The 13,145-nt window shown below is 41.4% G+C and overlaps 1 protein-coding gene across 3 annotated transcripts in view; it reads right to left on the bottom strand.

Annotated features, from left to right (window-relative positions):
• Positions 1-2,242: 2,242 nt before the first annotated feature.
• Positions 2,243-13,145, bottom strand: part of arhgef18b (rho/rac guanine nucleotide exchange factor (GEF) 18b) — a 31,349-nt gene continuing 20,446 nt past the window's right edge. For all 3 annotated transcript variants that reach the window (XM_028403217.1, XM_028403218.1, XM_028403219.1), the window contains 8 exons: positions 12,802-12,917; positions 12,260-12,328; positions 12,029-12,076; positions 11,627-11,908; positions 11,318-11,467; positions 5,373-5,724; positions 4,852-4,995; positions 2,243-4,451 (listed from right to left, as the gene is read on the bottom strand). In XM_028403217.1, the coding sequence (XP_028259018.1) occupies positions 4,147-4,451; positions 4,852-4,995; positions 5,373-5,724; positions 11,318-11,467; positions 11,627-11,908; positions 12,029-12,076; positions 12,260-12,328; positions 12,802-12,917 (1,466 nt within the window). In that variant the 3' untranslated portion in view covers positions 2,243-4,146. The remainder of the gene's footprint in view (positions 4,452-4,851; positions 4,996-5,372; positions 5,725-11,317; positions 11,468-11,626; positions 11,909-12,028; positions 12,077-12,259; positions 12,329-12,801; positions 12,918-13,145) is intronic.

Raw genomic sequence — 13,145 nt, 5'->3', positions numbered from 1 at the left:
GTGACTTTTTTTTTTACTACCAAAACAGCCTGACAGTTGAATATAGTTGGACAATGGCAGCACACTAACACACAACATTATATTACAAAACAGTCTGATTCATTTTGAATATCTTAATGGTTTACTCCAAACAGCAGAGTACCAAAGTACCGGGCTGTTAAATCTAAATGGAGGAGCAAAAACAAACGAAACAACCGCTGACACAGAGTCCATCAAATTGGAATTTGTCTCCGCGTTTTATGGGCCTACAGGGACGTTTGTCTGCACGCCCGGCTTTGTGGAGAATCTATTTGTTTAACTTTGTGGTGAAGAACAGCCTCCGACACAAAAAAACTGAAGCTCAGACTCCTGACTTCCTGCAAACTGCATTACATAAAACGCCTCCGAGCTGCAAGGCGGTCGAGTTGAGGTGGGCTGGAGACGCCGGATGAGAGAAGGGAGCGACAGGGAGACATGAAATGGGCAGAGCAGTGGAAGGAATGACACAGAAACAAAAAAGACGGGAGTATAAACGCAGCTTCCCTCCATGGGGGAAGCAGGCTGGAAAAATAATTGTTGAGAGGAGACAGAGGAAAGCCACTAATGACAGCAGACAATAAAAACTGGCCACTACTGTAGCGTCTTCCCAGCCAGAATGACAATAAGGCAGGAACCCGGCGGGCCTGCTGTTAGCGAGGGATTCAACAGCCACAACCACAACACCTGAAAATAGAGCTTTGTCTGGGAATAGACGGTTATTAAGCTGTCTAAACACAGGGTCAATAACACCGTTACTGCACCTCCTAGACACTGAGAAACAGCAAGGCTGCAAGCTAATTGGGTGGTCAGGATTATTTTGATGAGCAGTGAACAGAAATCCAAATAATGAGGCAGAATTATATGCCACACACTCACGTGGTAGCTAAAAGAGAACAAATACAGATTTAGTGGAATGATACAAACCGATTCAAAACGTCAAAAAAAGTCATAGAAAAGAATTTAAAACATTTTATTACTAAAGTCCTCTAAGGCAGCAGTTTGTGTCCACAGGTCTTTCTAATGTTGCGCAGTGAATAAAATAAAACAGCACAAAAATCAGTTTAGCTGTGTGCTACAGCACTTGGTAAATAATAGTTCACTGACAATAATAATAATAAAATTATAATAGGCATTATAAACATTCATTTTCCCCTTCAAGTATGCTACTATCCAAAGTGACTAGTGTAAAAATGGCTGAGGAAACACAACATGTTCATGATTATTTACACATTATAGGTCCGACAGGTGTGTGAGTGTGTGTTCGATGCACACACACACACAGACATGCGCACAAATACACAGTGAAGTGAATGACTGGCATCCAAATGATAAAACAGCAAAAAGAAAAAACAAGTGAAGCATTTCTTTTTTACCACAAAGCAACTTTTAAGACCGTAAGCTGTGGTGTCACACAACTAAAGTGCTCTTACACCAGTTTTCCTGTTGTTGAAAATACAGGAACATGGTCCCATGGAAATGTCACAGAAAGCAGGGAATTACTCCTAAATTACTCCAGATCCACCAGACATGGTCCTCATCAGCACATAGATTTTCATCTGTCGTCATGGAGATCTGTAGGAGCTTTGTCGAACAGCATTTTTAGCATTGTGTGCTTAGTGCCGAACTGAACGTAAAGGCTGAACTTAAAGACCGCGAGGAGTGGGTGTGAAATATGTTGCGGTCTGATAATAAAAAATCTCACACATAAGTTGTGTTTGTCACTGTAAGACAGAAACTGTTGCACCTCACTGATTTATTGTTAATGTTCATGCGTCTTACGGGGACTCCAACACATCCACAGCTCTAACTCAGGATATGAGCTGGACTAACAATATGCTGTACACACAGCTGTTTTGGACACTCCCTGCAGGATGTTTTTACATGTAATAACACTGTGGAGGACCACACAACCAGCACGGTATTCGTCATGTAAGAGCACAGAGAAGAACTCAGTCAGCTGAAGGTCTCTTTGGTTTAACCAACAGAAACTAGCAGGTGATTTAGTTGTTTGACTGCTACATAATGCGGGTGAAACGTCGCTCACAAAACCCAAAAGAGCAGGCAGACAGTGCACCTTGACTTCAATGCTACAACACAGACAAAATATAAACACCTTTGAACTTCTGTTCATTCATACACAGCAGTGATGAGTGGTTTCAGGAGAGCCCGAGAGGGAACTGTACCGTACATACACACCCATATGTGTACGGTATACATGTATGGACATCCAGCTTTTTGGATGATTGTTGCTAAAACAAGAATGTGAAGGAGGAGGACGACAAATGCAGAAGATCTCTCTCTCTCTCACACACACACACACACACACGGTATGTACAATAATATACATAATATACACAAAGAACACAGGTGAATTTGGACAAAGATAAAAAGCTCTCCTGACTCGTTTCCTTCCCTACACAGAACACACAGATGTGTTCCCCACTTCATGATTTAAAGGGACCTAAGTGTACACAGAGAAGAAGAATGGGATGGACATCTCAATACGTCTTTTGTGAAGACAAACGCTGAAATGTAAGACGACAGTCAGGATTGCTGTGCCTGTCAGAGTATTGCTTTTCTGTCAGGCACAGAGAGTTAGGACCCAGCTAATGAAATGTCATCAGAAATCAATAAAACACACAGTTAATGAGAGCTCCTGACCTTAATTAAAACTGACATCTTCATATGTTTTTTTCCAAAACATGTACCGGTTAGCTATAATGAACCCTTCCTGGCAAGTTTACAAAGCTGAGGTCCAGTCACGTAGACTGTCAAAAGCACAACTTGTCACACGTTTAAAGCAGGACTGCGCTGATTTAATTGTTAAAGAATACCCTTGAAACTACTTCAGTTCTGTGTACTACGCTGCAGTCTCAGTATGATGTACAGTACATGTGATGGAAGATTTATTACTGTCCTCGGGTAGCCATTGTTCATTTCCTTCTGCATTCATGGTTCAATATTTGTCCCCACCGAACAAAACACATTGGAAGATGAACTGAGCAGATTCGTGCACAGCTGCTCTTCACAAGTAGTCACTGTTCATTAAACTGAAGCTGCTTAAAGTATTTTTCTCAAATCAGCATGAAATGTTATTAAATGAAAAGTAAGCTCAAAACACTTGAATTAAAATACTGACAGAAATGTTTCATAATTGTATGTCTTCAAAGGGATGCCTTTTTATGAAATGCAATGCATGAGAGACAAACTCAATAAAGACCTTTATGTCTGCAGAGTCTCCTGCACTTTAAAAATGTAATGCTGCAGTACCTACTCAAATCTACACAAAAGTACATGCAAACTGCATGTACTTGAAAAAGTGTTGAAATATACTAAAGGACTGTAAGAACAGGTACAAAGACGGACTTTCTGAGTTTGTCTCGTTGCGCATGAATTAGAAAAAACATAAAATAAAAACAATCTGCTGCAAACCAAACTTTCCCTTACTTGAAATGAAGTATTGTTAAGGTCAGACCAAGTTTCACATCCAGCAGTGACACTATACACAGTTTAAACCTTCTCTAATAAGACTGATTAAGACAAATAACAAAATCAAACTTTATAACTATGGCAGCTGTAAATCCACACAAACCCATTCTGCCCATACAAGTTCATTCATTAGTCTGGAATGGAGTATTTACACTGTGCAAATGAAACATCGAGCAGAGTGTGTTTTTGTGTTTGGAGTTGGTTCAGCTGTGAGTTCCTGTGAATCTTTTCATGTTGGCTGCAGGTCCAGCAGTAGTACATGGTTAAGGCCAGGACTCCAACACTGCACTTCACACTTTTCATGTCCGACTGGTATAATTGTTCTCTTTCATAATGTTTCCTTCAAGTCATGTCTTTTTGCAGCCAGTGTCTTTGGATTTGTACAACTTCATTTAAACCTTATAAGTAGAGTTCTCCATACTCTCCCCTAAAGTTTCCCTCCCTGTAAAAACAAACGGTTAAATAAAACTAAACTATTATTGGCAGTTTAATGTGATGTGGCAGTGCGGTTTGTACCTACTGACATCTGCATCACATTATCCTCTCAATGAGTCTTATGTTTGATTGGAGTTTAGCAAATAATATTCTTTTTTTTTTGTTTTGGAATCAGTGCTTGATCAAAGAGCAACAGGCTAGGGTTCAGAAAAAGATGACATCCTCCTTATTGAGGTCTTCTGCAGTGATCTTGTAGGCTGCGGGCATAGTGACGCTGTGGCTCAGCCCGGGAACATTTACCTGGGCGTTAGCAGGTAGGCCCTGTGGCTGCATGTGAGACTGGAACTGGAGAGATCCAGTGCTCTGTGAGTGGGGAGCCATGCCAGAAGACTGAAGATGGGACTGCAAAGGAGGGATAGGGGGCTTCTGAACATTCGGAGGATGGGAGGTGCTGATGGAGGAGGTGGGCTGGGCGTCCGGACCAGCGCTGTCTGGAGGACTCAGCTGATCTGTCAGACATAAAGGAAAGGTTATTAGATAACAATGGTTTACTCTAAAGATATCATGTAAGTCAACAGATTAGTCATTGTAGCCATTTTAATACAGCTGGGATTACTCATTGTCACTGTAATCTGTCATATGAAATCCTGCCAAGGTCTTTGTTAGCTGTTATTGTGAGAAAACAGGATTAAAGTGTTAAAATGTCTGTTTCAGCAGTACAGTATGCCATTAATCATAGTGAAGCATGTGAAATTGATAGGTGTTTACACAGGGTGAGACTGGGCCTGAAAGCAAGCATTAGAGAGGAATGTGATTGGGTGGGGTCAGGTTCGCCCAGGTGGAGAATGCATGTGTCTTGTGTTTGTGTCTGTGAGAACCAAAATTAATACTGTATCAAGCAGTGGATACCTGCATGATGATGCAGGGAGTGGGACTGAGGAGGGGCCGACAGTGGGAGCTGCTGGTGGGGGCTGATGGAGCGCTTGGCCTTGAGGGTGTTTTCCTCTTTGGTGGCCAGTTTCAGTGGGAGCATCTGCTTCATGTCCACAGAGGCTGAGAGCAGGAGGAGGAGGAGAGGGAAGGGAGCAAAAAACAAACAAGACGCAAACAGAGACAGAAGGTGATTCAATAGTAAAATTAGATTGCACTGGCATCTTTCAGACCACTATTTGATAAGTCAGGGGGCTGCCCTAATTTAAACGGCTAATGTGCATCTAACGAGGGTGAACGGGTCAAGCTGATGTCAAGCACGAAAATCCCTTTTGACACACTGTGTACTGCACTGATAAACATCAACTGCAGGAGAGGGGGAAGCATCAATGCAATGCTCCCAAACCATTTTTAAAAAGGTTGTATTGAGGGGACACTTGAGGGGTTAGCTTACCTAGCATTGCTCTTGCTAGAAAACTGAATTATTATCATTGGCTTACCAGAGCTGTCTGTGCGATGTGAAGCTTTGCCACTCTTGCCTCCTTTCCCTTTCCCACTGTTGATTGCAGCCAGCTTGGTGGGAATCTGCTGCTGCACCCCGACTGGTTTGTGCTGCTGGTTGGTAGTGCTGAAGAGATGGAGGGGCACTTCTGTTTTTAGTGGCAGAGTGGAGGAGCTCGCTTCCCGCCAAAACATCACCTCCGGGCGCTCTGTATAGTCGGCTGGTGCTACTGACAGGCTGGCGCGTACCAGGGGCTTCTGAGGCATAGGTAAGTCGGAGATGCCAGCGGAGCTGCTGAGGCCAGAGGATGCAAGGAGCTCCCCATTCAGAGAACCAGACAGAGGAGCGACCTGGAGGAGGGAAAAGACTCTGTTATTTGCTAGGCAGTAGCTGAATCGTCTTCTTGCTGCAAACATCATCTGAAAAGACTTCAAATTCAGCATTCAAGTTCAAAGGATGGCTTTCCAACTGTGCACTGTAATTATCCATATCTGTGGTCAGATTCATTTGGAAACCTAAAGGAATCTGTGGATGGTGTGTACTGTGAGCACTTTAATGTGCATTATGTGTGAGGCCATTAAACAGCTTCTTCAGAGTACAGAAGTCACACAGATGCCCACACACTATAAATCTCTGGGCCATTACAGAAACGAAATCTGTTGAAACGCTGGATATTTAAGGAAAGAATCAGAAACACATGGGACTCTTTCTGCTGAGCATGCACTTTGGTTTGTTTGGTACAAGCTTTTGAGTTTTTTTTCCAAGAAGCTCAAGGACAATGTATACACACACACACACACAAAATGAGAAACATAAAACCCTTAATAGTCCCTGTGCACATAAAGGCGTGTCTAACAAAACATTCAGGACTGTTAGACAAGCCGCGGAACAAGAAAATGGCTCTCATGACATCAGTGCACGAAGACACTGACTGCATTGTCCACTTAATTACCAGAGCTAAGGAAAGACGATCTAGACATTCAGTCAACATTAGCGGCCAACCTGCATTCAGGAAGATTGACCAGGAGGATTTTTGCAACAATAGGGTGGCGTAGTGTTGGTTTTAGTAATCCCGCGTGTTGCATTACAAGGACTATAAAAAGCATCCCTTTAGTGTGCTATTGTAAGAACTTCTGAACCACCAAACTTCCTTAATCCCTTCAATAATAGCGCAGAAGGATATTTTTAACACATTAAACAAAAGGAGTCAAAACATAACTATTGGAGGATAAGATTATATACAGTACATCTGTATGAGTACACACTTTAGACTGCTCAGAATCTGTGTACAACCACATAATACTTTGAGTTAATAACAGCCAGGGGACCAACATTCCTGCACTACACATCTTTCCCATGTTTGAAAGGACATCTGTGAACAGACTTCCTTGTTCTGATCTGTAACTAATTTTAAATAATCTCACTATGGCACAATACATTACATTACCCCAATTTCCTTCTTTGTTTTGACTGAAAGTAAAGTCGGTCATCTGCCAATAATCTGCTTGGTATTCTATCCTCATGCTATATGATTGATGAAAATGATGATAATGATGAAGATTACCTGTGACAATGGGGAATGCATGATGGCTCTGTTTTAGAAGGCATGAAGGGCAGACTCATCTTACTGTGACTGGAGACTGACTTCCTCCAGCTGTAACAGCAAACCATGAGAGGATGACCTGAGGCAGAGAGGGGCTCCATGGTTAGGAAAGTCAGTTTGACCTCTCCTTCTTCTTCTATACCCTTCTATAATTTCTCGTCTTTCAGCACTCATCTTGGTACACAGATGTGCCATTGTTCCCAGAACACCATGATCGGCTGTCAGCAACATAAACAGCAGGTTTCCCAAGCAGTAAACCGCGCAGAAGCTGTAGAGCACAAAGAGCTCTGACTAACAGCACATAAACAATTAGAACTGGCTGCCTTCCAGAGGGTTCTGGTAATAACAGGTTTGGATGGGCTAATTATACAGCCAGGTTCCTCTCATTCTGAAAACTGCCTGGATACCCTAATATCACATGTATCTCAACTAACACTGCACAATGTGTTGTCTGTACACAATGGACATCACCAGGAAGGAGATTCTTGTTGGGGGGAAATCTCACCAGAAAGGAAACTAAAACTTTGACCTAAAAGGGGTTTCTATGGGTCATGTGCAGTTTTGATCCACATTAAATGAGATCAGCAAACACTGCAGGCTAAAAATGTCAATACAAAATCAAACTCTATTTAAACATCATTTGTCAACCATTTTATCTGGTTATTTAACTGATTACTCTTAAATGACCGTGACTACTGAAGCATCACACAATTAAATTAAATCACTTAACATGCTTATCGAATGAGTCTTAAAAAAATACCAAGACTCAAAACAAATGCACCTCAATGAAAGTACTTATCACTGAAAATGGAAATGATTAACTTCACCTATGAGCAATTTCACAACATTTCGTCCAACAGCTTTGCTTACAGTGTACAGCTAACAGGTGGGGAATAGCTGCAGTGACAGATGGCTTAGAGAAAATATGTCCTCAAGCTTGAAGTTCCATCTTAGCTCAGCAAAACAACTGCTATCAGCTGATTATAGAAGAAGACAGTCACAGGTTATTTACCTGTGTGTACATGGTGAGGTTGTTGATGAGCCAAGAGTTATTTATTGGAGTGATTTTGGACACAGTGAGACAACAGCACTGTAAATCACAAAGGGCCACGGAAGGAAAGAGATAACTCACAGATACAGGTCACCGTTTTACGAGCAACAATTTAACATTTGTCATGGCTTTTGCACTGTTTCCCCATGTTTTAGCAGTATTCTGTCATGTTCATATAGCTACTCACATCAGGCAGTAACTCGGTTTTACTGCTGTGAAGTAAAAAAACAATCAGTTGTTGAGTGCCTTGTCTAAAGGAAAAGCAGTGGTTCATTATATATTATTGATGTCCTCAAGATGTTCTTACAAGCCTGGGAATGAACCTTTGACCTTGTTGCCCAGTTTCCACTCTTAAGGTTTGTTTTCATTCAACACACTTGGCGTAAATGTTATTGAGTTTGTCATGTTTTTACTCCAAATTCCAGCTACAACCTTGATGGTGCATGTGCTTTATAAGTCTGGTTTCTTGAGACTATCGTGCAATCACACCCAAGGTTTTGTCCTGGGTCAGAGCCAGTAAAATCAAGTCCGATCAGATGAGATAACAGATGAAAGAAAAGCTCCTCTGAAGTCAGAACATGTCACAACTAGCACAAGTTTTGCTCACATATGTTCTGAAACACACACACACACGGAGGGAGTCTCTTTTATGAAGTCTAATCATAGCTCTCTGGGTTTGCTGATGAGTCTTAATTTTGGGTGTTGGTGATTAAATGTCTGTTGATATCAGGCTGGCCCAGAGCCTGGAACAGATGCTGTGGTTGCAGCTAAGGAAAAGACTGTTTGATGTGTTTGATGAGGAGGGGGAACAAGCCACTTCCAAATCTTCCACCACCACAGCCAAAACAGCCCCACAAGCAAAGCACGCAGCACAGAACTCTGACAAATACAACCAGTATGCATGTACAAAACATGTATTATAAGCATGACTAATAATGTGATCATCTAATTGAGGGCTTCTCTCTCGTTCATGTAACAAACAACCTGCACAGAAATTGTATTTAACATCAGTCTGTTGGTGCGGGCCTGTGTAATTAGAGGGGCATTACTCATCACAAAAGATCAAGTCAATTCAGCCTGAGGCTTGACAGTTTTGCAAAATAAGGTCACTGTGAGTATTCCAGATACAACTCACAGGCCTTCTGTAGCCTATATTGACATGATAAGTACAATAATTCATGTCAGCTGGTTATGTTTGTGTACATTTTAAGTTAAGGTTCAGAGGACCAAGGCACTGACAGGTCTAGTTAACATGAAATTTTTGGGATGACACTGAAAAAGGGATGGCAGCTAGGTCACCAGACAAGATGGCTTGATAAGCATTAAAACATATGCAATGCAGTTGCATGTCATTTGTCAGTTACTTTGCAGCATGAAGAGATGGACCAGTCGGGTATTAATGTCAGACAGAAGAGAGACGCTACTGACATAATTGGAGACGGTGATCAAACAGAAAGCAGGTTTTGGCCTTCTTATATATAAAAGCATGAGTCAGAATGAACAATAAGATGGTGTGACATTCCTTCTGATGACAGAGTCACTTGTGTGAGTCAGCTAAATATCAAGCTTAAAGCTACGTACTTTAACTAGGGATACGGAGTTTTTGTGTCTTTGGGGCTTCAAAGCCTGATGTTCTTCAAGGAATCAGTCTTAATGGCATCTCTTAGTACGAGTGCAGTGGATGTCATGGACAAGGACTTTTGAAGTGTACTGGCTGACTTGGATAGGTTAAGATTAAATCCACCTGGCTTATTCTTGAATAAACTGTAACACATTTTTATTGGACAATGACAGAAAGCCCAGGAGACCCTGTATGATCTACAATGCAGGTATGTCATGTAACATTAACAGCTAGAAGACAGGGTGGTGACAAATCATAACATTAAAGTTATTTCTCAAACATTTGTCTTCTTTTTACCCTAATAATTTCTCTACTTGTTTCTAGCTGAATAGTAACTTCACTTCAATCAGCTTCACTTTTCCCACAGAAAGGACTGGGCTGCTACCCAGTCTTTGAAATGACCACCACCACAAGCCTAAAGGATTTGGGGATTGAGCATCAGTCTGTGTTTTTCTCTGGTTTGATAGAAAAGATAAAGTCAGTATCAAGATAACCCTTCACAGGCTTCACTGTAACCCTTACCTCTCCTCAGCTTGTCACAGAGAATGCCAATCAACCAAACTGTAGGTGTTGATACAGGCCTTTGAAAACACTAAAGGCTGATATTAAGTAACTTTACTGTAACTCTTTGACAGATCTGTTAGCACCAGGCATGAAATTACAGTCAGTGTATCTTTCTCAGAGCTCCTCTCCCATGAAACTCACAAACAATGGCCTGCATTGTACTGTAAGGAGAGAACGGAGCATACGAGTAAGAAAACAAGGAGGAAAAGGAAGAAAGAGGTAAAGGGAGGTAGAGACAGAGAGAGAGGATGGCTGCTCCATACCTAGGTAGATTCTAAGAAATGTATTCAGTTCCCCACATGTTTATCACTAGCACTTTTCCATGAAAGAGGGGAATTAGAGTAGGAAACTTCAAAGCACAACTATATTCATGTTTTCACTTCTTTACTATGTAAATATGAAGTAATATAGACCTATGAAGAAAACACTAAAAATATCATTCTTGTATGTGACAAGAAAGGAGAAGGAAACAGACATCACTTCCATCTTCATGCATTGACTTTCATTTATGTAAAGAAGAAAAAAAACACTGCTAGATGTGAATGTAACATAATCTCACTATGGATGTAGTGCAACACAACACACATGGCACTTTCAGATACTCCTGTATCTAAAAGAGCGTGGGTACATGAGTCATGCCCAGGAACAAAAAAGGAGAGCCAAGGTACATAAAGGTTTGAAAAAGAGACAGTGAAATAAGGACAAAGACAGAGAGATTGGAAAGTCCCTTGTTATTCTTTATCCCGAGTGCCACCTGAATGCTAATGTGCTTCTGGTATTACCTTGTTATCATTTTATCTATCCTGCACACAACTTTAAAGAGGTGAAAACGCTTTTTTAATAACCGTCCAAACCTCACACTGTCAAAAAAACTGTCTATAAAAAACAATATCTCTCTATAGTTTTCTTGTCTGTGTGGCCACATGACTGCCATCTGCTGATGTATTGAGTGTGCAGAGAAACATGTCGACCAAACATCCATGTAAACAAACACCCAGTGTTGCATAATTTGAACCCCAAATACATCTGCTATCTCTTTTTATATCATTTTGATGAATCCTCATCTTATCCTCATCTCAAAATTGTCTCCCTAATCTGTATTACCTCAATTGTCTTCCTCTTGGCCTTCTTCAGGTTTTCCAGGCGTTCCTTTTCTTTCTCCACAGTTTTTGTGGATTCTCTCAATCTCTCCAGGTCCTGCTGGTACATCTCTCTCTGCCGGTCCAGCTCCTCTCTCTCCTTGGTCAGATATTCCTTCATTCAAACAAAAGAAGCATTATTGTAAAGTTTACCTTTTTCCCTTTTTCCATCTAATGAGTCAATCAGGCATTGACAAATGGAGCCCCAATTCTTATTCATCCTTTAACATGTGTATACTTATACTGCCATTTGTCAGCTAAGACAACTCTTCACCTCCAGCCGTTTGCACTCCTCCTCCCTTTGTCGTAGTTTGGCCTCAGTAGCATCCACTTGCTGGCGGTGTCTTTCTTTCTCCTTCTCCCAGCGCTGCTGCTCCTGCCTGTGCTGGGACTGCAGCTTGTGGAAGCTGGCCAGCTCTTCTCTTTGCAGGGCTAGAGTCCGCTGCTTCTCTTGCTCCAGGAGCACGTTGCCTCTGTGACGGCTGGGCAGGGAGGCTCGCTCTGTCAATGAGACCCGCTGCAGTTCAATGTGACTGTCCTGCTGTGATATGATTGCCTGATGGGATGACAAAGGAATGAAAGAAAATGCCATAAAATAACAGTGTTTTACAATACTGAGTGATTTTTTAATTAAATGTCATGCATCAGAGAATAAATAGCAGAGGGGACATGTTACCTGCAGACTGTATAGTCTCTGGGAGAGCATCAGCACTCTGTCAAAGAACTAGAAAGTCAAAGAACAGGCATAGTTATCATAAACAAATAACCACCAGCATCACCAAAACAATGCAACATTTCACTGGATTAGCAGACATCTTGTGGGTGCATCTGTGCAGTTCAGAAGCCATGGCTATGAATATCAAATCCAACAGTCCTGTGTAGCACAGACAAGAGAGGAGAAGCTTACCTCAGCCTCAGGGAAGGAGTTAGACCAGATGCGGTTCCATCTGGCAGGAGAGCAGCAGGTCTCATCAACCTGAGCAACAAATCAAACACACGGAGCACATTACACACCTGTCCACCTTGGAACACACTTAACATCCAAAAGAGACTCCACTGAACAGTTACAGTGTTATTCTGTATGGCAAGTTTGTACAATCAAACATGAGAGCTGAGAAATAAAATAATACATACACCATAGCAAATGTTGTATGAATCAATATGAAAACAAACAGCAGCTTTGGTTAAACACACTAAATATGTCAGCAACATGTTGTTATATCGGCCTGATTACTAATAAGGATTTTCACTGGAATTAAATTAATGATCACACCTCTGTTCATGAGGCTTTATCTATTTATAAACAAATGAGGTGATCTGCGAGAACAGGGTTACAGTAACCATCAATACATGGAAACTTTCCAAATGACTTTGGTCTGCTTATTACTATTTACAGGAAATAACACTGTGACTCATCTTAAGATGTTCTGTATGTGTGAGTGTCCATACCGTCTGCTCCAGGGTGTGGCTGCCACAGAGGTCTTTGAGCTGAGGGTCAGAGCTGGCTCTTTGGCTCCGGTCTCTGTTTCTGGACTCGCCAGAAAAGTTCTTCTTCACACTGCCATCTGGCACACACACACACACACACACAACACACCAAACACACACACAGAAACACACACAAAGCAACAAAAATCACAAACAATTAAAACTGACTCAAATACACAGAAAACATATATAAACACATACATGTATATACTATATGAAACTGTACCTACACCCTTAAAAATATCAGGATGGTTTATAAAAAAATCAATTGAAAAGTATTCAGGAAAGATCTATTTTATTTTTCA

Source organism: Parambassis ranga, chromosome 4, assembly GCF_900634625.1.
Source record: "Parambassis ranga chromosome 4, fParRan2.1, whole genome shotgun sequence".
Lineage (NCBI taxonomy): Eukaryota > Metazoa > Chordata > Actinopteri > Ambassidae > Parambassis > Parambassis ranga.
Note: the sequence above shows the minus strand (reverse complement) of the source record. Positions and strands in the feature narration are given on the sequence as shown.